Source organism: Carcharodon carcharias, chromosome 1, assembly GCF_017639515.1.
Source record: "Carcharodon carcharias isolate sCarCar2 chromosome 1, sCarCar2.pri, whole genome shotgun sequence".
Taxonomy (NCBI): domain Eukaryota; kingdom Metazoa; phylum Chordata; class Chondrichthyes; order Lamniformes; family Lamnidae; genus Carcharodon; species Carcharodon carcharias.
The window spans coordinates 106,623,800-106,647,860 of record NC_054467.1 but is presented as its reverse complement, the minus strand read 5'-3'; the positions used below and the strand labels follow the sequence as shown (position 1 = coordinate 106,647,860).

The 24,061-nt window shown below is 38.6% G+C and overlaps 1 protein-coding gene across 3 annotated transcripts in view; it reads left to right on the top strand.

Annotated features, from left to right (window-relative positions):
* cops4 (COP9 constitutive photomorphogenic homolog subunit 4 (Arabidopsis)) overlaps positions 1–24,061 on the top strand; it is a 79,825-nt gene that overhangs the window by 9,086 nt on the left and 46,678 nt on the right. For 2 of the 3 annotated variants that reach the window (XM_041198731.1, XM_041198728.1), the window contains exons 1-6: positions 313–482; positions 12,655–12,734; positions 16,504–16,655; positions 18,523–18,626; positions 21,582–21,735; positions 22,977–23,127. In XM_041198731.1, the coding sequence (XP_041054665.1) occupies positions 328–482; positions 12,655–12,734; positions 16,504–16,655; positions 18,523–18,626; positions 21,582–21,735; positions 22,977–23,127 (796 nt within the window). In that variant the 5' untranslated portion in view covers positions 313–327. Of the gene's footprint in view, positions 1–277; positions 483–12,654; positions 12,735–16,503; positions 16,656–18,522; positions 18,627–21,581; positions 21,736–22,976; positions 23,128–24,061 lie in introns of those variants that run through there. The other variant, XM_041198723.1, reaches the window with a different exon arrangement.

Here is a 24,061-nt window from a genome sequence, read left to right as displayed (position 1 = left end):
GAAAACAGTTACTGGTTTTAAATTACTGGATAGATGTGGTCCGAACGCAATCTTACTGGAAAAATTAGAGGGTAACTTAAGATGATAAAGTTGACCCTTCAGTCCATTTGATCTTATCTGAACAGAGGTCCTATCTCTCTATTCAGATAGACATTAGGCAAACAGTGATGGGAAGGCGGTCAGTTTGGTATTGGGGAAGGGATAAAAATCGCAAATGCACAATGTGTCACGTATTGATTTAGTTGCGAGCACCAATTCTCTGAATCCTCCCTTACAGGATGCGGTGCTACTGCTACTGGAGGATTACTACAGACCTCCAAAGGGCAGATGGCGCTGTTGCTCCGGGTGACGGACGGAGAGCAGCTCTTGTGGTCGGGAGAAGCTCGTTGCTGGAGGCGGGGGAATATGGCGGCGGCGGCGATGAGGCAGGAGTTAGCTGTGTTGATGAACTCCAGCGGCTCCCACAAGGATCTGGCCGGCAAGTGAGTAAAACAAGGAGACTGGGTGAGCGTGTGCAGGCCGCGGCCCGATCGCCGGCAGCTGGAGAAGGCAGTTGGTGGAGCTCTGGCTTCTAACGGCCCAGACTCAGCAGCCCTCCCCGAGCCTGGAGACCGGTTATCATTACAGAGCCGTCAGCCAGGTTGATGTCTCAGTGGTAAATGTGACTCGGCGCTCCATGGGCTTGTGTCAGTCTTGTCTAGTGAAACTATCTCGCCTCTTGCCTCCAGGCTGGGATCTCCAGGTTACCTGAGGTTTAAAATCTATTCTCACATTTGATAGATTTGGGTGGGGGATCAGATTCCTCCTGTCAATTTTTAGCAAAATATCTAAATAAGTATCATTTTTTACTCATTAACCTTTTTTGCTAAAATTATTGACAACATGGATTTTTGTTTCCACCATTCATGGATTTCATGATTCAAGGAGCTCCCTAACCCCGTGGTTTGAAGACATCAACCCATGTTTATCATGATTGCCCCAGATCCAATCTTCAGTCTGTGTGGTGACTGTTATCGGGTACCCAAGATTAGAGAGGGATTCTTGCTGTACGGGTTTAAGCTGGGGCGTAATATCCTTTGCAGTTAAATCTCCTTCAAGGACTCATTGTCCAGGCTCTCTCATAAGAAGAATGACCAATTACGCACAGTATTTGAAGGTACTAATGGCCATGGTGTGACCATGGCCATAGATGAACGCAGATGTGGGATTTGTCCCTGAAATGCTGAGATTACTGGTGCAAAGCACCATTATTGGCCAATATGTTCATACCATGTCAGTTCGATACAACTGATGTGAGCACGACTTTGTGCTCTTTAATTGTGAGCAAATAGTGTGGTTTTTTTTCAAGCGTAAATGTAAGGATGTTGATCCTGAGGAAAGAACAAGTAGAGCTGGCAAAAGGTAAATGGGAAATACAATTCTTCCTATTTAGACTGAGAGTTCTTTTTTACCAGTTCTTGACTACAGTGTGTTATTTCCTTGAAAAAGGGAATTGTGTGAGTGGGACATGAATCTCCAGAAAGAGGATTCAGCAAAAAAAAATGTTTTGAGAACCTCTATCCTAGCATGTCAATCACTGCCTTAGCAGAGAAAGAGAAAAGATTGGAAGAAAAAAAAGATACTCTTTAAATTATAAAGAAGAACTGTTTCTAAGAAGAGCAACTTGATTTTATACAGCTTGTATTTATTATATCTGGTACTATATATTCCTGCTATTATGTTCAGTGGAATTAAGTTAATTGCATTTTTAAATGCTATAGGTCGCAGGAACCTATCTGTTGAGAACAAAAAACAAACTGATTATAAGTCACCGCATTTCAAAACATAAAATGGCTTTAAAACATTTTTAAATGAAAACTGGTATATGAATGCAACAATTATTCAATTTTGATATTGTCACTAGGATTTCATTCAAACATAATGTTGGACAGCCAATTATATTTTGACTGTCCGAATTTAGGTGTGTCTTGAAAGAACAGTTTGAGCTGTAGAATTGTAGGGAAAACATGCTTGAGTTATTAAAACACGATGTCATTTGATATTATGATTTATGGTGGCACAGCTTTCAGTGGCCTTTGCTTGGAATGGTTTCCTTTCCAGCAGCATTCATTGTGATTTTCACATTGTTACTGCTTTGGAGAGTTAGAACAATAGTAATGGTTGGACTTTGTTCACACACAAGATGTAATAGAATTGGTATCTTCACTTAACCATTCCTTGTTGAAACATATATTTAAGGAAGAAAGCTTTCTTAAAGACTTTACATTAGTAGTACATTTTTGAGATTGTTGCACATCTTATTTTTAAGTTGTCACAGCTTATTTTTATAATGTAGGCTCTGATGTTAAACCTAAGACTTTTCTGATTTGAATGTAACAAATGATATACTGAGGCATCAGGATAGACTATAAAATTCCTTTAAAAATTGTGCAGCTGCATTTTAAATTAAACCCCTTGGACTTAGACAACCCTTCTTGATATTCCTGTGGAAATGTAATTACATTATGTGCCGTTCCCAACTTAATTCATGATGGCATTTGAAGTTTTTAATTCACTTGCTACCTTAACCCGATTGCAAGTCCATCCTCAGTATCTTGCAGATTGTCACTTAAGGCTATCTTTGAATAGGAATTTGTGAAAGTAGTACTGTCCTGTATTCAGGGAAGCCTTTGTTATTTGCTATTTTCTAGATGTCATGTTTGATTTTTGTTCACTTGGGGTAACCTTAGCAATCAGATAAGCCTCTGTCAAATTTTACTCCCTGGTGCTGATGAAACCAGATGAATACAGGATAGACATCAGGGTTTTGAGGCACAGGATGTTTATTCAAGGCTGATTCTGGTTAAATAATCTTACAAGTGATTGCAATATCAATCACGTTTGTGCCTTGTTATTGTTTGCTCCATGGGTCACAGAAATTTTTAAAATTGTATTTGGGAGGAAAAACTGAAAGTAGGTGCAGGTAACATGATGAATGGTAATCACACCGAGAAGTACAACTGTCAGCATGGTGATAGTGGGAACTGCTTTCCTGGTATAAGATCAGTCTCTTCCATGTGCTTACGTTGATGGTATTTAGTTGCAAAGAGAGAATGTTTTTCATACCTGATATTTTCCTATAATAGGTTGATGAAAGAATACTGGCTACCTTTAGTTTATAAAATCAGCATGTCTCAAAAAGAACACTGCTGAACTGGAGAGGCCTCAGAAAAGCAACAAGGATAATTTAGGACTTTGGTGCTCTAAATTATTTACAGCATCTTGTGATACTGATGTGTTTTAGCTAGAGAATAGATATAATGTCGGTTTTTAAAATGCTATATAGATAATATAGTGGCAAGCAGATTTCTTAAATTGCACTGGGAACGAAGACCTGGAGTAAACAATATAAAATGAACAAGCCTCAGGCAAGATGTGAGACTAAAATTTTTCCTTCAGAGCTTTGGATGTGTGGAATCAATTCCTGGCTAGTAGTGCCTAGATCTTAAACAAAAACAAAAACAGAATTACCTGGAAAAACTCAGCAGGTCTGGCAACATCGGCGGAGAAGAAGAGTTGACGTTTCGAGTCCTCACGACCCTTCGACAGAACAGTTCTGTCGAAGGGTCATGCGGACTCGAAACGTCAACTCTTTTCTTCTCCGCTGATGCTGCCAGACCTGCTGAGTTTTTCCAGGTAATTCTGTTTTTGTTTTTGTTTTGGATTTCCAGCATCCGCAGTTTTTTTGTTTTTATCTCAGTGCCTAGATCTTGCCTCACTAGCCTCATAGACTGTTGTTAAAGAGGATATCCTGTTGACTGGATTTTCCCCCCTTTGTTGGTGGGGGTTTGAAGGGAGAGGGGGCCATTAACAAGCTGTAAGACCTGTGTATCTAGACTTCCAAAAGAGTTTTTTTAATTAAAGCACTGCGTGTAAACATTCTTTACAAAATATGTGTAGTGTAAGCAAGGGTGGATGCCAATTTATTAATTAGTAATTGACTAAACAGAAGGCAGGCAATGCTAGTAAGAAGAACTAAATTGCCTTGAGGAGAACTATTGAATGAGGTGCTGAGATGTCTGTGATGGGATTCCCTCCCATGTTTGGTATGAATAAATGATCTGGAACCAGGTTCAGCAACCTGTGGCTCCGAAGCCATATATAGCTCTTTAACATCCATTTTGTGACTCTGAACCTAATCCTGTTGAATTGCATTAACATGAAAAAAGCCTAAAAAAATTAAGAGCTGCATTTTTATTGTCATAATGAAAGGCTAATGATGCTTCATATTATGGTTTCATATCATTATTTTAGCAAAAAGCATCATGTTCTAAATAAACCTGTTGGAGTGTATAGCTATACCATGGTTATAGATAATGCATTTTGGTTGAAGGAATATAGCTGAGATGATAAATTCTTCTGAATGTGCTGAAATAAGCTTTTTTATCCCCAGCATCAATTGTCAAAAAATGGCCTTAATTCTACACCACTTAAATTAAAAGTTTGTTTTAAAGATGACATTACTGACAAAGTTCGGGTTTAAAAAAAGGTCAAATCAGTGTTAGATCTACCTTAATTCTAAATATTTTTCTATTTATATATGTAATTTATGTATTCTACCAGAGACACCTGCAATTTGCCAAGTATTTGCTTCATAAATGCCAAATTTTCATCTTGCCACTCCCAGTAGCTTTTATCTTGGGCAAATATTTTTTAAATAGTTCTTCAGGTAAAAATGGTTGCTGACCCCTGATCTGGAGTCAAAGCTGGAATTTCAGGAAGACATTTAAGACTGCTGCAGGGACGGTTTTGTGAGGTATGTGCCCATTGGATCAATGGCAAAGTAGTAGTGTGGATTGTTGTGTGGCTGATTGGTCAGCAGAGGAAAGGTGAAGTGTGGAGAGCTGTTTGAGGGAAAATTAATTGCTGGTGTGCAATCCCACCACAGGCATTTGTATTGGAAGTGGTGTTTGTTTAACAAATTTTATAAATGGTTTAACAGAATGGAATATTGTCCAAGATGTTTTAATTTTGTGAGTGACAGCAAATTAGATATGATGACCAATCACAATACTTACTGATGTTTGCTAATTCAAAGGCATATTGATCAGACTTCGTTTAGGGACAGATAGGTGGCTGGTGTTACTTTCCACCTGTGCGAAATTCCAAGATCAGGACGAGGAACAAAGAATGTAGTTTACACATTAAATGACAAATGTGCTTGAGGCAACAGCAGGAAAGAGATCCGGGGGTTTGTATGGATATGTTGTTAAAAGCATTGGTTCCATGTTTGTAAATGTGGAGGAAACCAATAAAATGCAGGATGTATTGCTAACTGAGAGGTTTGTAAGTCTAAGCATCTGGTGACGTAGTTATGTTTTGCCTTGACGATGCCATACCTGAGTGCATTGTTGAGTTTTGTTCTCCTTATTACATGAAAGATGTATAATTTTTGGCTGGAATCCAATAGCAGGATAGGAGGTCAATTCCTGAGCTTGGAGGGCTGATTTATGAGGGAGGATTCTCTGCCTTAGTCTCTGCAGAAGAGGAGGGAATTTATCGATAGAGGTCTAAGAATTTCACTTGTAAAGAAGTTCTTCTGTTGAGTACAGCATTCAGAAGTTGAGGAACACAAATGTTGAGTCTCAAAAGAAAATAGGAACCTTGGGTAGCACTTTTTTTCATAACAGGGTGATAGAATGACAAAACATTACCAGTGGAGGTAGGGGAACAGAAAACCATGGCAGGTTTCAAAAAAGGATTGGATGAATTCCTGATAATGTCAACCTTGGCTCAGAGGTTGCACTCTCACCTCCGATTTTGAAGGTCATAGGTACAAGCTTTAAGCTGCAGGCTTGGCACATAATCTAGACTGACCCTTCAGTGCAGTACTGAGGGAGTGCTGCACTGTTGCAGGTGGTTTAGTCTTTCATCCAAATGGATGTAAAAGATCTCTTGCCACTACTTGAGGAGGAGCAGAGGAGTCCCAGCCAATTTTTGTACCTTAACCAGTATCACTAAAGCAAATTATCTGATTTGCAACCCATCTTGTTGTTTATGGACCTTGTTTTGTGTAAATTAACTGCTATATTTGCATACATTACAATAGTCATTGTGTTTATGTAGGAGCATAGCAGGAGTAGGCCATTCAACCTCTTAGGCCACTTCAAAGGTCCTTCATTAGAAGCTTGGTGCTTTAGGACATTCTGAGGTCATGAATGGCGCAATAGAAATGCAAGTTTGGGATGAAAGTGGGGAGGCAGTGACATAGTGTAATGTCACTGGACTAGTCATCCAGAGGCCCGGCTAATGCTTTGGGGACATGGGTTCAAATCCCACCTTGGCAGCTTTCGAAATTTAAATTCGATCAGTAAATCTGGAATATAAAGCTAGTCTCAGTGATGGTGACCATGACAACTATTATTGATTGTTGTAAAAACCCATCTGGTTCACTCATATCCTATTGTCTTTAAATCTGCCATCCTATATGTGACTCCAGACCCACAGTAATGCGGTTGACTCTTAACTGCTCTCTGCAAAGGCCTAACAAGCCACTCAGTTCAATTAGGGATGGGCAACAAACGCTGGCCTTATCAGTGACGCCCATATCTCATGAAAGGAAAAAAAAAGAAATACAGAACTATGGTAAGGAAACTGCAGACTCTGACAGCTTGATCTAAGACTGTTGATAGGGTTGACTGAGGAGAGGGTGGCCATAAGGGCCATAATGGTCTTTTGCCTAAAGCATTACTATGTAAAGATAAGCTAACAGAATTAACAAAGTGAATCTGAAATAATAATTGCACGTATGCTAGGAGAGTACGTTAGGTGGATTGAGTGTGCAGGATGTACATCAACATTTCTTTTGGTGTGATCTACTTCACAAACAGGTTGGCAAGAAAGGTACTTGAGGCCAACATATTGGACTCATTTAAGGAACAGCTGCTATAATGGAAATGAAGGTGTGATATGCCAGAAGATATTAAATATGCTGAAGAGCTTTCTTTATCTGAGCTGATCTTGTGGTTAATTGATGTCATGTGAATAAACTTGTTAAACACGGTACCTGAATATAGGATTGCAGAATAGGATAAGTATTGAGTTGCACAATTAATCAAATGCCCTGTGCAACATGATGGTTTCTGAGTAGCTAGGTCACAGATATCACAGCAAGGAAAGCAGCTGGTATGGAATGCACAGTGTGGAATCAAAGGTCAAATCGTTTTTGCAAAGTTTTATTTAATTTTTCTTTGAACTTTTCAAAAGATTAAGTGATTTTGTGAATGAATGATCTGTGGAAGGAATGGTCACAGTGGGCAAGTTCCATATTTTCCTACTTTCAAACATACTCACATATGGAGTAAAAATAGTTCTGTGAAAATCATTCCCAGAATGATTGCATGAATGTGATGAATATTACAGCATATTATAAAGATCTAGCCTGAAGCATACTGATATGAATGTGAGGTCAGTAATTATAGATAACATGACCACCATTGCAGCTATATTGATAATTTTTTTCTAACTGCATTATGATATGCTTTAAGAACATAAGGAGCAGTGTAAGCCATTTGGGCCTTCAAGCCTGCTGTACCATTCTATAATGGCTGATCTGATTGTGGCTTCAAGTCCACTTTTCTGTCTGCACACTCCACCCCACCCCAACAAACCCCATAATTTTGACTCCTTTAATTTAATTTAATTTAGCCAACCCATCTATCCCTCAGCAAACTTCTTTGCATCCTCCTCATCATTTACTTTCCCACTTAACTTTATACTATATTGTTGCAAACTTGGATACATTTCACTCAGTTCCTTTATCTAATTAATTAATATAGATTGCAAGTAGCTGAGGCCCAAGTGCTGATTGTTCAGTACTTAGTTAGCTACAGCCAACCAACCTAAAAATGTCCCAGTTATTCCTACTCTCTGTTTTCTGTTCATTTACCAATCTATTCATGTATACCCCAGTCATATTACCACAGTCAGATGAGCTCTATTTTTGTATAATAGCCTCTTGTGTGGCACATTATTGAATAACTTTTGAAAATCTAAATACACTATGTAAGCATTTAACAGAAGGGATAGGGAGAGGCCTTATATATACTTGATGGCACCGTTGTAGGGAGTGTGCAGGGACAGAAGGACCTGAGGACTTATGAGTGTAGATCTTTGAAGGTGGATGACATATTGAGAGAGATTAGCAAAACATTTGGGATCTTAGGCTTCATAAATAGAGGTATTGAGTGCCAAAGCAAAAAAGTTATGCTGAACCTTTATAAAGCTGTCGTTAGGGCTCACCTGGAGTATTGCATCCAGTTCTGGCACCACGTTTTAGGAAGAATATGAGGGTCTCTGAGTTGGTCCAGAGGAGATGTACCAGAGTGATTTTAGGGATGGGGGATTTTAGCTACATTATTGGATTGGAGAAGTTGGAATTGTTCTTGGAGCAAAGAAAGTTGAGGGGAGATTTGATAGAATTGTACAAGATGATGTCAGGTTTAGATAAGGTAGACAAAGAAATGCTATTCCCATTAGCTGATGATGCAAGGACCAGAGGACACAGATTTAAGGTTTTGGAAAGAAATAGAGGGGGGAATGTGAGGAAGAACATTTTGACATAGCAGCTAGCAATAAGCTGGAAGTGGAAGTGATGATGATCAATGATTTCAAAAGGAAATTGGATGGGCGCTTCAGGGAATTAAACTTGCAGAGCTACGGGGATGGAGTGGGGGAATGGTATTGACTGGATTGGCCTACAGGGAGCCAGCATGGACTTGATGGGCAGAATGCCAGCCTTCTGTGCCATAATAACTCTGTGACTACATTCACTGTTTCCTCCTTATCCATTATACTAGTTACCCCTCAAATTTGTCAAAAATGATTGCCCTTTCATAATTCCCTGTTGACTCTGCTTAATCATATTATGATTTTTTTTAAGTGCCCTGGTACCATGTCTCTAACAATAGATTCTAGCATTTTATCTACTACTGATGTTACGCTAGCTAGTCTTTCTCTCTTCCTCTTCCAAAGAACAGGGTCATTAATTATTTCCCAGTTGTTGTGGGGGGGGGGGGGTTCTTGTCTGTACATGTGTGTGTACTTATGCAAGTGAACAGGTTACATCTAACATAAGAGGAGAGTTTATTTGAATATCAGAGGAGATTCAGAGGTGTCAAGTAACGTGTTTACGTCTTGCAGGAGTTCCATAGGTAAAAAGGAAGGGTTTATTATATTTTATTGATCTAGAAGCAAAGGCAAGGTAGAAACATGAAAGATCTTATATTTGGAAGGATTTGAGTTTCAAAGAGGTGTGAAAGCAATGGAACCTGAAATGGAGGGGAAAATAGGTACTTTAGAGTTACTGTGGAAAGCTTAGGTAGGTTTTCAGCTGTTGAGGTGGAGGTGTGAGATGTACCAGCTGGAGCTGTGGCTGAGAGAGGATGCAGTTTGAATCAACCAGCCAGTCAAACCAGAAAAATCTTGGGCTGGAAAAAGGAGTTTTCATTTGAAGCTTGGATTTTCACAGCAGAGTGGAAGAGAGTTACAGGTCATGTAATATGTCTTTTTTGAAGCTACAGCAGTTTTCCTTGGGTAATATTACTTGATTTTTTTTTAAATAGATAAACATCAATGGGGAATGTTGCCTGTAAGATGTTTACTTATGGGTCTGACCAAGTGGACAGTCTTTTTGGGGGAATGTTTTGTAAGACCAAATTTAACTGTGTTACTGTAATCTTGTGTGCTTAAGTTTTCTTTCATTCTTGTTATTAAGACTTTTAATTTTTAAAATCCCAGAAGTGTTACTGGGCTTCTTACTGCTGAGATCAGTATGCCTTCTAGTTTACAGAATAAAAAAAAAGGCTATGGCCCATAAGCCAAGTTTCCCTCTAGGATTTGGTTTACGCAGCAATTAACATCGGTTATGGCCATAATAATACAGGGCGTCAGGTTCAGGGGATTTGTTGCCACTTGGTACTGGAGAAATTAATGGGACTATCTCTTAAATTGATTTCAAGTTCTCATTCTCAATAAACTATTGGTTTCCCCATTATTTCGGGATCTTTTTGTGTCTTCTACTGTGAAGCCAGATACTAAGTATTTGTTTAATGTCTCTGCCATTTCCTTACTTCCCATTATAATTTCACCCGTCTTTGCCTCTAATGGGCCTACGTTACCTTTCACTTATCTCTTCCTAGTTACATGTCTATAGAAATGTTTACCATCTGTTTTTATGTCTCTTGCCATTCTACTCTCTCGTTCTCTTCTCTTTTCTTATCAATCTCTTGTCCCTGCTTTGCTGAATTCAAAAACCTTCCCAATCCTTGGGCTTATCACTCTTTGTGGCAACATTATATGCCTCTTCCTTTGAACTAATACAATCTTTAACTCCTCTAGCTACAGTTGAGCCACTTTGCTGTGGGCTTTTTATGCTGTAAAGGAATGCGTATTTGTTGCAAGTTATGTATTAATTTTTTCAATGTAGTTTCCAAATCTACCGTAACCACTCACCCCTCATACCTGTGTAGTTTGCTTTTTTCGGATTTAAGACCCTAGTTTCGGAGTTAACTGAGTCACTTTAAAATTCTATATAAATTTCTTATCATATGGTCATTTCCTTAGAGGCCCCTTTACTATGAATATTAAATAACACTTTCTCATTGCACAATATTCAATCCAAAATAGCCTGTTCCCTAGTTGGTTCCTCAATATACTGACCTAGAAAACTATCTCGTATGCATTCCGCGAACTCATCCTCCACATTGACTGCAAAAGCTCGTCGTAACATAAACTGAATGCAAAACACCACTCCAAGATTGTATTAAAAACTTTGTTTTCAAAGCCCTGTGAATTTATTAACCAATGTTCAGTATTGTAATAAAGACAAAGTGCTGGAAATACTCAGGTCTTGCAGCATCAGAGAAGGAGAGTCATATTCGATTCAAAACATTAACTCTGTTTCTCTCTCCATGGGTGCTGCCAGACCTGTTGAATATTTTCAGCACCGTCTGTGTTTATTTCAGGGCTCTAGCATCAACTGTATTTTGCTTTTAGTTCCATATTGTTTAGTGGTCAGAAATACAAACAATAGGATGTAATTTTATGTGTATGAATATGTTTTCTGATTATGGTACAGATTTAGCCTTTTATTATTTCTGTCTGATTTGTTCAGTTAGCCAGCTACACTCGAGTTCACATCAGGTCTGTAGTCTAATAAATCTAGATTATAGCTGCCCTAATCATCCTGTGCTAAAGTGCTTGTTCCAATTTCCTTCTCCTATCGCTTGACTGGCATGCTGAGATACAGTTCCCTTGTCAATGTAACCTTCCAGTACCTTGCGCAAATAACCATTTTTCATGTGTCTAGATGGTGAGTGCTAATAAGCTATTTAGGTGTGGTATTATGATACAACTGATGGTAAAGGCTGAGTTGCTCAAATCCCAGAGGGAAACTTGAAACAACTGTCATAACCCATTTTTGCAATTTGTATGTTTTGAGATGCAGGCTTTGAATTCAGTAGTAATAAGACCACTGAGCCTGAAGAGGTTTTTTATAAAAAAGCTAAATTAAATATTTATTAATTCAAGAAAAATTGTAAGCCCACACATTTTCCTACAAAATTATTACTATAATAACTACAAAAATGCCCTGATTAATCTGACTCCCAGTTACACCCCCTTTAAGGTAATAGTAAAACTCATAAATTTTAAAGAGACACCTGGCAGAGCACACCCTGGACTGTCGCATTCAAAATGAGTTTCTTTCAGCCCGGGGTCCTTGCAGACAGACTTGAGGTATACAGGCTGGAGGCTTCTTGATGGATCTTAAAATGCCTTTGACTTACACACAATCTCCTTTCTCCTTTATACAGACCTTTCTCTTTGAATGTAAATTTTCCATTGTATTACTGGATTTTTAGCTTTTCTTCTAACAATAATATCCTTTGATTCCACCAATTTTATTAATAAGCTGAAAAAATGAACACATTGCTTGGCGTCTCCTAGCTAGGTTCAAGATTTCACCCATTCTTTTGAATGGTTTATTTAAAAATGCAAATTTCCCCCTTGACACCTATGTTTCTTCCCCATGTTTATCTAATTACCATTTCAGACCTATCTCTTTCTATACATCAAAGCCTCTAGACCAGCTGGCTTTAATTCAATTAAGACACACACAGATACATACACATAGACACCACTAAACTCTATTTAAAAAAAATAATTTCCAATAACATTATAGATATTAATCTCTTCATGACATGCGGTGTGGATTATAGCTGAATGCAGCATCCACAAATGTATACTTTGGAGTGAGAACCTTGAGCTGTCCCCTCTACTCTTCTCAGACAGGGAGGTCATTTGGCCAATTGCAGCACTTTTACTGTTGCTCTGCTTGAGTTTGGTCAGCTAAACTGAGCACTGTCTATGACCTGATTCTGGGATCCCCTCATTCGTAAGGCTTAGAACTTAAGCTAGTAATTTTAATTCTTCACTTTGACACAGATATCCTTGACGCCAATTAACTTTAACTGGAACTATTGTTTATGTAGGTTTATAAAAACAAGAAATGATATAATCTTTAAAAATTGTAACTTCCCATAAAAGCCCTGAAATACAATTTTGTGTAAAGACTGTGCCATTTGATTCCTGACAGCTTTTTGTCCCCTTTAATAGATATCGCCAGATCCTGGAAAAAGCCTTGCAATTAACAGGGGCTGAGCAACTGGAGGCTTTGAAAGCCTTTGTCGAGGCTAGTGAGTATTGCATTTTATATATTGTGTACTATATTCAGCAAAGATTGTATTATGCCTTACATGCTATATTTTTTATCAACACTCTGATCAAAAAATATCTCCATCACACTCTCCCAGTTTGAGGTGGCTGTCTTCCCCTGTCCATTGACACACCTGCCCCAAGTTCAAACTAACAAAAACAGAATTACCTGGAAAAACTCAGCAGGTCTGGCAGCATCGGCGGAGAAGAAAAGAGTTGACGTTTCGAGTCCTCGTGACCCTTCGACAGAACTTGAGTTCGAGTCCAAGAAAGAGTTGAAATATAAGCTGGTTTAAGGTGTGTGTGTGGGGGGCGGAGAGATAGAGAGAGAGAGAGGTGGGGGGGGTGGGGTGTGGTTGTAGGGACAAACAAGCAGTGATAGAAGCAGATCATCAAAAGATGTCAACGACAATAGTACAATAGAACACATAGGTGTTAAAGTTAAAGTTGGTGATATTATCTAAACGAATGTGCTAATTAAGAATGGATGGTAGGGCACTCAAGGTATAGCTCTAGTGGGGTTTTTTTTATATAATGGAAATAGGTGGGAAAAGGAAAATCTTTATAATTTATTGGGGAAAAAAAAGGGAAGGGGGAAAACAGAAAGGGGGTGGGGATGGGGGAGGGAGCTCACGACCTAAAGTTGTTGAATTCAGTATTCAGTCCGGAAGGCTGTAAAGTCCCTAGTCGGAAGATGAGGTGTGGTTCCTCCAGTTTACGTTGGGCTTCACTGGAACAATGCAGCAAGCCAAGGACAGACATGTCCTTCAAACTAACAATCTTCTCATCTACATCCCAGCTCATGATGACATTTTTCTCCCCTTGTCCCCCTTTTCATCTGATCCCCCCCTGCACAATTGTGCTGACACTGCAATGTATCCCATCACCACTCCCCCCAATTTCGGAGTGGCATTCTCTTCATGTGACTTATCTTACCTACTGCTGACCTAAGTAACACATTTCACTATATCCTATTGGCAAGAACTTTCTCCATGAGAAAGGAGGGTGGACATGGGGAGAGAAGGGCAGAGAGAGATGGAGAAGGAGGATGGAGGGAGAGAGAGGGGAATGCAGCGATGGTTGGGAAAAGAGATGAGGCACCAGTGTTTTTCCTTTACAGGGGGAAGTGGGTATGTGGCTTAATTTTTTTTAGTGTAGTAGTTTGCCAGTTTTCTTCAGTGGTGGGGGGAAATGGGATGCGTGCAGTGTATGGGTACCAGGACTTTTTTTTTGCTTCAGTGTGATGGTGGGTTGTTGGGTTTGCCTCAGCAAGTAGAGGGTGTTGGTGTTTTCTTTGGGAGTTTGGAATTGCTGGTGGTGGTGTTAAGTTGCTTTATCAGCGGAAGGAAGGTTGCATCTCATGCAGTCCCAGTGCCTTGTCAACTTTAAATACAGGCAATCTATCCAATACCTTCTCCTTATAAATTTTAGACTCTTCTTGTGACTGAATTTTCTCCTCTTTCACCATGGGTTGGTTAGCATCTTCTTCCTTAGTAAAGACAGATGCAAAGTATTCATTTAATACCTCAGTCATGCCCCCTGCCTCCATGTATAAATCTGCTTTATGGTCCATAAATCAGCTCTGCTCCTCCTTTTAACCATCCTTTTACTATTTATATGCCTTTGGAAAACTTTGGGATTCCCTTTTATGTTAGCTGCCAGTCTCTTAACATCTCTCTCTTTGTTTTTCTTATTTGCTTTTTCACCTCCCCACTGAATCTTCTGTATTCAGCCTGGTCCTCAGTTGTGTTTTCTACCTGACACCTGTCATAAGTACTTTTTCTTCTTTATCTTAACTTCTACTTCCATTTTCATCCAGGGAGCTCTGGATTTGTTTGCCCTACCTTTCCCTTTTGAGGGAACATAACTTGACTGCCCTTACCTGATCTGGCCTATATGTGATCCAGACCCACAGCAATGTGGTTGACTATTAACTGCCCTCTGAAATAGCTGCTCAAGGGTAATTAGGGATGGGCCACAAATGTTGGTCTTACCAGCGATGCCCACATCCCATGAAAGAGTAAAGAATATGAAGTGTCAGACTTTGTTTTTTAAAATGATGTATCAAATCTTAAAAGAACTTCAGTTAGGGTTTATAAGCACTGCAGGTGAGGAAAAGAAGCCTTTATTGTTCATCAGGTGAAGGCTTGAAAATAGTGATTTTAAAAAAGGGAATGAAAGACTCCTTCGAGCTTGAGCTCTGTCAGCTGACATTCTGTGCATGAGCGCTCTGGCAAGAGTGCTCGGAGTAAATTAAATTACTTAGTTTAGTTGGTCTATACTTTTTTTAAACAAAGACTTCCTGTAAATGTGAAGATTTGGACAACAGTCTTCTAGTACAAATCTGTATAAGAATCAAATAACATTGTAGCTTACTGTAGGGTATTGACAACAGTGGAGGGGATCAATTAAGAATACCATGTAGAATTAAACTATATTTGACTCCTGTGCAATCTTTGCTATTGTATATCAGTACGTTACATAAGCCCAGTGACAACATTGTTTTCTTATAAAATTATGATTTATGTTTGTCATCAAACGTATGATTTTAGGATAGATTATGCTGAATAGAATTTTTAAGACTATTAAAAGCTCAGGTTTTGAAAGTTGATTTGTCTGCATAATAAATGGTCAGTCATGTTTTAAGTGTTGAACTGGAAAGTGTGTCGTCAAATGATAGCTCCAGAGTGTGTCATATCCTGATTAATAAACTCCTCTGTCTAACTTGTTGTGGTTTTGGATCTTTTCTACCCTTCTCACTCGGTTATTTTGGCTTTCTTGTCTCAGATCGTTTTGAGCAAGCCCCAACTCCTTATATCCTCGACAGTATCTAAGCTGGTCTTGAGAATAGTTACGTTTTCAATAACATGCCTGGGATAATGAACAGCACACGGTGTGTGGTAATTTTTAAGCTTCCACAGGATCTCTCCAGTCTTCGAAAGCGTCATATAGTGTCATTTTAAGTTTAAAATATTGTTCAAATGATATACAAGTGCTTAACTTAACATTAATATAATACAATTATACCTTTACAATAGGAATATTATCTTCAAGTAAAAGTAAATTAATTCTAAGCTATTCTGTTATAGATAACTTTGATAAACGTTCTTCTCTCATAATCCTTTCTGACTTTGGGATTTCTACCTTTTCTTGTGAAAGTTCTAATTCATTTAATTATATTCTACTAACTCAACTTACTCAATACAACCAGCTATGTCTCCATCTCACTCCTTGACCTGGCTTGTATTGATTGTCATAACTGGCACTCCGGTTCAAAAATAATTGACTGCCATATTGAATTAAACAAATGACATCACCTGTATTTCATTAAACTGCCATCAAACTATTTGTTTTGGATTCAGGATTTTTTTTCTGTCACTGGTATCAAGCAATAGGCACATGACAGCAGAATTTAAAGGTATAGGCGCCAAGCCTAAACAAAGTACTACATTTTTGTCTGTACTCAATGTTAAAAACCTACAACAAATAACAGCTTTTTCATGATGAATCCTTTATAAGTGAAGAATCTGATTTCAATCAAATTATACTTGCGACATGTGAAAAGAAACTGCAGTTGTCACATTTCAGGCAGTGAGCTGAAATATGTACATTGATAATTGTGAATTATGTTTTTCAAGGAGCTCTTCTGACAAACCATAATGAAATATAGCAGCTAGTCTCAATAAATTGTTAGTGCTATATTAACCGTGGAAGGTTTGTGATTCAATGTTTTCCTTTGTTTTTATACAGTGGTTAATGAAAATGTCAGTCTAGTGATTTCCCGGCAACTGCTGACTGACTTTTGCTCCCACCTACCGAATCTTCCAGATGGCACAGCCAAAGAAATATATCACTTTACTTTGGAGAAGATCCAGCCTAGAGTCATTTCGTTTGAAGAGCAGGTATGAGCATGATGGACAGCAAGCGACAATATTTCTTTTCATTAAAATAAGTGCGGTTTCACTTTTAATTGTGAAAACGTTTAATTGATTTCTTTTATTTGAACCATGTAAAGGAAACAAAACCTCAGAATATTTCGTAAATTTTCTTGTCCTGTGCTGATATGAATAAATTGTAATGTGAAATATCAATTGCCCTTTGCTTCAAGCCACTGGAAAACAATGAAAACAGGAACTGAAGCAGAGAATCTTCACAGTCTCTAAATTCAGAATACGTGTATTTAAATATTTTGGTTCAGAACATAAAAAACTGTGTGAAGGCTTCCAGAATCAATGAAGCACAAAAATATCTTACCCTTTCTGACCCAGTTCAAATCAGCTGAAAATAACACCTTGTAATGCATTTAGGACCTCTAGCTCATCCATCCTCATTTTAGGTTTTAAAACAGGACAGTACCACTTTTATTCTATTTTCAGACATCTCCATTTAAATGTTCTATGGCGCACATGCATGGAACCTATAGTCCATTGTTTATACTCACAGCTGTCCTTCATTGAGGATGATTAAATGGACGTTCCCAATCATACCTGAGTGAGTTACATCAGTCAGTTTTCTATGTATTCAAATGTATTCTTCAGTTCTTGGTTCAATTTTTGTTAGCCAATTTAGTGTCATAGCCTGCTCATTGTTGCAAGTGTGGCTGGTGAATTGGGTGTGACCGTAAGACTGGTAGTAAGCTTGTCTATGCTGCCGTGGTATAGCAGGTTGATATTCAAAGATATTCTGCTGCTGAATGGGACATAACTGCATTTCCATATATAATCAGTCCTGTGGGGTGATGGTGAACAGCACAACTTAGGTCTGCATAGGCAGGGAAAATTTGCAGGTGAGTTTCCCACTTCCTCGTTAGTTACCTGGATCAAGGGTAGCATTCATATAGCCTTTGGAGCAGATCCTCTGATGCCATTTTTGATTGTGGACGGTCATGGAGGCCTAATAAGAGGATGAACAATCTTGAGAAAAATATTCTTATATTCCATGCAATGATATAAAATAATTTTTATTTTAAATAAAAGTGTATAATCTTAAAATAGGTTCAAGGACAACTTATTCAGTAGCTACTAATCATTTACCTTGGTTTTTAGTTTTTTGGTAAACGTCAAAGCTTCTCATCTTGCACTAATAAGGATATTTCACAAGAATACCAATATAAGGGGAAAACAACGATTTATACTATATGTGAAGAGAGTGCTGATTGGTTGGCAAGTGGACACTGATTGGTAGAGGCGTTGCCATGGAGAATGCACTGGTGATGGTGACTGACAGTTAACTGCCAAGCATTGTTTTTAATATAAACCAGGTAGCTTGACCCTGATTGCTCTGAGGCATTGCCCTGAGGAATGCCTATCACTTATTTTGAGAACTAGTTTAAGATTATCAGTTGGGCTCGCTGTGTGGTGCGTTTGTGTGTACTGGAAGCTACATATATTAATACACAGGGCCCTGTTCTTTGCAGTCAGAAAGAACATGTGCACACATTGTGCCTGTTTCAGCTAAACAAAATAAATGGCAGCCATTCATGAACTCATTCCTCAGGGCAACGTCTTGACCAATACTTGGCAATTACCTGTCAGTCACCATCACTTGTGCATTCTCTATGGAAATGCCTCTACCAATCAGAGCTCACTTGCCAACCAATCAGCACTCTGTTTACATACAGTATAAATTGTTGTCTTCCCCTTATATTGGTATTCTTGCAAAGTGTCCCAATGGTTGCAGGATGAAAAGCTTCAACATGTTCCTTTTTTCAGCAGTACCTTTTGTTTTTCTTATCATGAATTGCTTTCATTGTTGTGCTTAATTTCTCAGGTGGCTTCCATTAGACAGCACCTGGCTACCATCTATGAGAAGGAAGAAGACTGGAGAAATGCTGCTCAAGTTTTGGTGGGAATTCCATTAGAAACTGGACAAAAGTGTGTATTGGATGAGTTTCCATTCTCCTTCAAATGTAGTGTGCAGTATTGTAGCTATTTCAAACAAAGTGGTTGCTTTTAAAATTAGTGTCCACAAATCATTGCACAAAGAAACATTTCAATATTTCCCTGAAATAACATTATAAATTGCAAACAGTATACAACTGATTTAGTTGACAGCTATCTTTGGTTCCTTTGGCACCCTCGAGACAATTGTATAGTCACAGATGGCATATTTAGATAGTTGATCATAGACAATCAAGAGTTACTGCCTTCCCAATGTATAGAACGTGTTTTTGCAGCATATTTTGCTATCTGTCTGCCTTTCCCCACCAGGGATCTCTGGGCCATATCTTTTGGGAAGAGAGTGAGTGGATGAATTACCTGTTCTCAGCCCTCTGCCAGTATCACTGTGAAGCTATCCACTGGGAATTGTGTGAAATTGGCTTGGCAATGTCTCCTGATTTCCCCTTACTCCTTATTGGGAATGTTTTGGTGTTTCCTATGTTCCTTCTGATAACAACAAAATCAAGATAAAAAGCTCACTAGAGTGGGGAAACAGGCCTCCATTCCCGTCATTCCATAAAATGGTTTTATATTTGTGCTGCCTGAATTTACCAGTTGCTTCTGCTTCTTGGTTGAAATTGTGCCTTACAACTTAACAAAGGTTTAAACAACCTCATGGTTTGACATGTCCTTCACTCTACCATTATCATCAGGCTAAGGGACCAGCCCTGGTTCAATGAAGAAGTAGGAGAGCATGCCAGGAGCAGGATCAGGCATACCAAAATGTGAGGTGCCAACCTGGTGAAGCTACAACACAGAACTACATCCATGCTAAACAGTGTAAACAGCATGCTCTAAACAGAGTGATCCCACAACTGACAGATCAGGTCAAGCTCTGCAATCCTGCCACATCCAATCTTGAATGGTGGTGAACAATTAAACTACTAACCAAGGAGGAAGCTCCATAAGTATTCCCATTGTTAATAACAGGAGAGCCCAGCATGTCAGTGCAAAAGACAAGGCTGAAGCATTTGCAACCATCTTCAGCCACTTGTACTAATTGGATGATCCACCTCAGCCTAGTCCTGAGGTCCCCACCAGCATTGATGTCAGTCTTGAGCCAATTCAATTCACTAGACAGAATTTTCTGCCTGCTGGGCAGGCGGGCCTGACCCAATCTACGGCGGGCAGGGAGATGGGCCCCGCCGCCATTTTATGTGGGCGAGCTAATTAAGGCCCTCCCAGCGTGACACCTGGCGGGTGGGAGGGGATTCCCCAAAAGCGAGAGTGTGCTCTTTCGCGCATGTACATGAAAGAACGCACATCTCCCTGAGGCTAAGTGCTGCCTCAGGGAGATCGCTAACACTTTTAAAAAGAATAAAAATAGAAAAAAAAAATTCCCTAAGATGTCACCCTCATATTAAACATTTCAGAACCCTTCATGAAACCTCATCCCGCAGGTGGATGAGGTTTTGTGTTTTTTTTATTTACCGCCGGGGCTCCTGGCCTGCCCGCCAACCTTAAGGTTGGACGGGCAGTTGACAGGACGGCGGGCGCACAACTGATTTTGCTGTGCGCCCGCCTCCCTGAAAATTTAAATGGGGCAGGATGATGTTGGGGGTTCCGCCCAACGTCATCCCGTGTCATTTTACGTGTCGGCGAGCAGGCCCCGCCCCCTGCTCACTGACGGCAAAACTCAGCCCAATGTGTGCGATATCAAGAAATGGCTGAAGGCATTGGATGTAGCAAAGACAATGGCCGTGGAGCTCAGACTGATTTCTGACAGTTGCAGGCCCCCTTTAAATCCTTGCATTTTTTTGTTGGTGGATGTGGCCTAATGGACTGCTCTCTGAGGCCCACTTGCTGCTGCAGAAACAGCCTGTAACAAGATGGGTGTTCATTACTTTTACAGAAAGCCCATTCCTTCAATAATCAGAATCATCAGGATCATGATGCCTTAATAATCATGATTCTATTACATTAAAAATTGAATGCTATGGATCAATAATGAGGATCCAATTACGTCATTGTGCATAATCCTATTACATTAATAAATAGGTTCTTATCGTTTTAAGATTCAGAATGCTACAACATTAATAATCAGGGAACTATAATGTTAAAAATCTGATGCCTATTGCATCAGTGGTCAGATCTTATTGCATAAACAATCAGTGTCCTATTATGTTAATAATCAGGATCTAATTACTTTAATAATTAGCTGCCTATTGCTTCAATAATCAGGGAATTATTGCATCAAGAATATGGATGTTAATACATTAATAATCAGCATTATTTCAATTAATAATCAGAGTCCCATTGCAGCTGAAGTCACCATCACTCCCATCCCACCACTCAACAAATCTCATACCCCCAAATTTTCACTCTGGATTGCACAAACTATGAGGCATTAAATGAGTCATATCGGGAAAAAGTTTGGGAAGCACTTGGCTGTGGGCTCTGACAACATCCCAGCTATAGTACTGGAGTCTTGAGGCATTGAAACACCACTACCTCCAAGTTCCTCTTCAGCTTGTTGACCATTCTGACTTGGAGATATATTGCTTTTCCTTCACTGCCAATTGTTCAAACTCCTTGAACTCCCTCCCTACCAGTACTGTGGGAGGACTTTCGTTAGATGGGGCAACAATTGAAGAAGGTGGCTCACCGCCACCTTGTCAAGGGCAATTACAAAGCTCACATCCAAAGAACAAATAAAAAAGGAATGTTGGAACTTTTAAAATAAAATCATAAATTTGCTGAATGTTAAGTAAATGAGCAAATGAACAATAGCTACCTTGAGTTTAGTATTCAAAGGAAAGCAAAACTTTTCTAATTTGAATCCTGGAGGTATGTTCATAGTCTGCAAGACATCAGGTAATTTTCATTGGTTTTTAAATTTAAAAAAAAATCTTATTTGTTTACTTTTAAATCTTCCTATTCTTTTTAAAGACAATATAATGTGGACTATAAACTGGACACCTATCTGAAAATTGCTCGTTTGTACCTGGAAGATGATGATCCTGTGCAGGCAGAAGCTTACATAAACCGGGCTTCTCTACTTCAAAATGAATCAACCAATGAGCAGCTGCAGATACATTACAAGGTAGAATTCCGCTTTTGAAAAATAGCTGTTATTTACATGGCTAAAGACCAGTGGATCAGTGCAAATATTTCTACAGTCTGAAGAGTCCCATCTTTGTGACCATCTCAAATAATGTGAGCCTCAAGTTCAATTCCCTATCTGATTTGAGCTAGCTGATCAAGCTAAGAGAGCAGTGTGGACATTATATTCATCCTAGAACCATTGGGTCAGAGAGGGGGAGAGTCAGCTGGGGTTCCCACTCCTGCTCATGATTCAGTGACTGTTGCTAAAAAAAATTCTCTTTCGACATCAAGTTAGATTGTGCTCCACTCTCGTGCCTCACTGTTTAAGATTGCCTATTGAGTCTGCTTCATTCACCCTTTCAGGGAGTACATAACAGCTCACTTTGGCTTCAGCTTTAATGCTTTGTTAACAGTCCCAAACCCCCCCCAATCTCTATGAAGGTAGTTAAGTGTTTATGAATTAATTGTAGAAAATACTAAGCACTTTTTCTCTCATCTTTTAAAAATGTTTTCATTTTTAGCTGCTGTTCAGTCTATAATAAGCAGTTGCTTGTTTGGGGTTGGAGGGGTTGAGGAAGAAAGATTAAGAGGAATAGGTTAAAAAATAAATTTAAAAATGGATAACCGGAGGAAAAAAATTTATGACCCAATTATGTAACCCACAAAAGTATGATGCATCAGTCTTTGCAGTTTCCCAGGAGATTGATCTTGACTGATATGTATTTTTAATGTTTTCTATTGTTTCCTACATTTGTATTTTTTTCTTTTTATCTCTTCTTAGTTATAATTAAATTGCATTGCTTTCAGATGTATTGTGTGTTTTGAGAAACACATAATGACAAACGTACAGATAAGAAAAAAAAGTCCTACTAATTCTCATAGATCTTGGAATTAATTATTTTATTATTTGTACTCACCTTTTTAGCTTTTAATCATTATTCTACTGTATAAGTTGTTTATTTACAAACATATCACTCATTCCTTCCCTTTCCCATCCCTTGATAAAATATTTTGTACCAGTGTACATTTTAGTTTGTGATAGACTAACCATCAAATTTTAATTCATTATTTTTAATGCTAATCATCATAAATAATCATTTTGATATCTAGCTTGGATGTTATGTTATCCAGAAAGATAAGATGAGTCCATGTTTATCACCTAGTTGCTTTAGAACTTCATAATGGTTAGGTTTTTTTTTCTCTGAGAAGTTAAATGTTCTTCTATGATTTTGTCTTCAGGTATGCTACGCTCGTGTCCTCGACTACAGAAGGAAATTCATAGAAGCTGCTCAGCGATATAATGAACTTTCATATAAGTCTATAGTACATGAGACTGAACGACTAGAGGCATTAAAGCATGCACTACACTGTACCATTCTCGCATCAGCAGGTAATATATTTACGTTGTAGGCCAATAATGCCAAGGCTGTGGGTAGTTCTAGCAGCAATGTGGACGATAAATGTTTAATTGACTTGACCTATTTTGGTTTGCAGTTCCAAATTTGAATCAGCGTGCTTGTAGATTAGGGACCAATGTCTTTGTCTCCATCAATCGAAAAGTGCGCCAACAAATTAAAAGTGGAGTTCTAAAAATTATAAATATATCTTTAGTGTAAATTTACTCTCGTTTGATCCCTTCTTGAATTTCTGCATCAAGACTCCTCCTGAATGAGGAACACAAGAATGGCCTGGGCTCCAGACTCCTTCACAGCAGTCCTCTATTCTCTCAAGTAAACCAGTTGCAAGCTCAGGAAACATTTCCATAGAGAGTTACTTTTAAAAATTAATGTATGAGATATGAATTTAACTGTCTTGTTGCTGGGATCCAAACATTACTAATAGAGCAATTAACTAGCTTCAATAACAAAATTTAGAATATTTTAAAGATTCTGCATTTCATTGTCATGCCATCAATTCAGAAAACCATAAAATTATAGCTTTGCGCTTCACGTTAAAGGTTGACAAATCAAATGGCTGCTACATAAGCATATTTGAAAATGGCAAGCCAATTGTTCAGTTCTGAAAGCAGGTTTATTGTTGGTAAATAGTTTTTTTGAACCATCATTTATTTCAAATATAAATGCATCAGATGAGATGAATTTCATGTGTAACATGATACACAGTCAAAGTTTAGTGTGGAAAATATACTAGTTTTGTTATTCTTTCAGCTTTGGAATCTGGACCCTGATCAGCTTTTTTGGTTTTGATTTCAATGTTATAGCGCAAAAATACAGAACTCTGAGAGAAAAAAATCAAAACTTTCTTAAGTGGCTTTTTGGCAAATCAGAATTGATCCAAAAAGAGCCCAAGCACACATTAGGAGC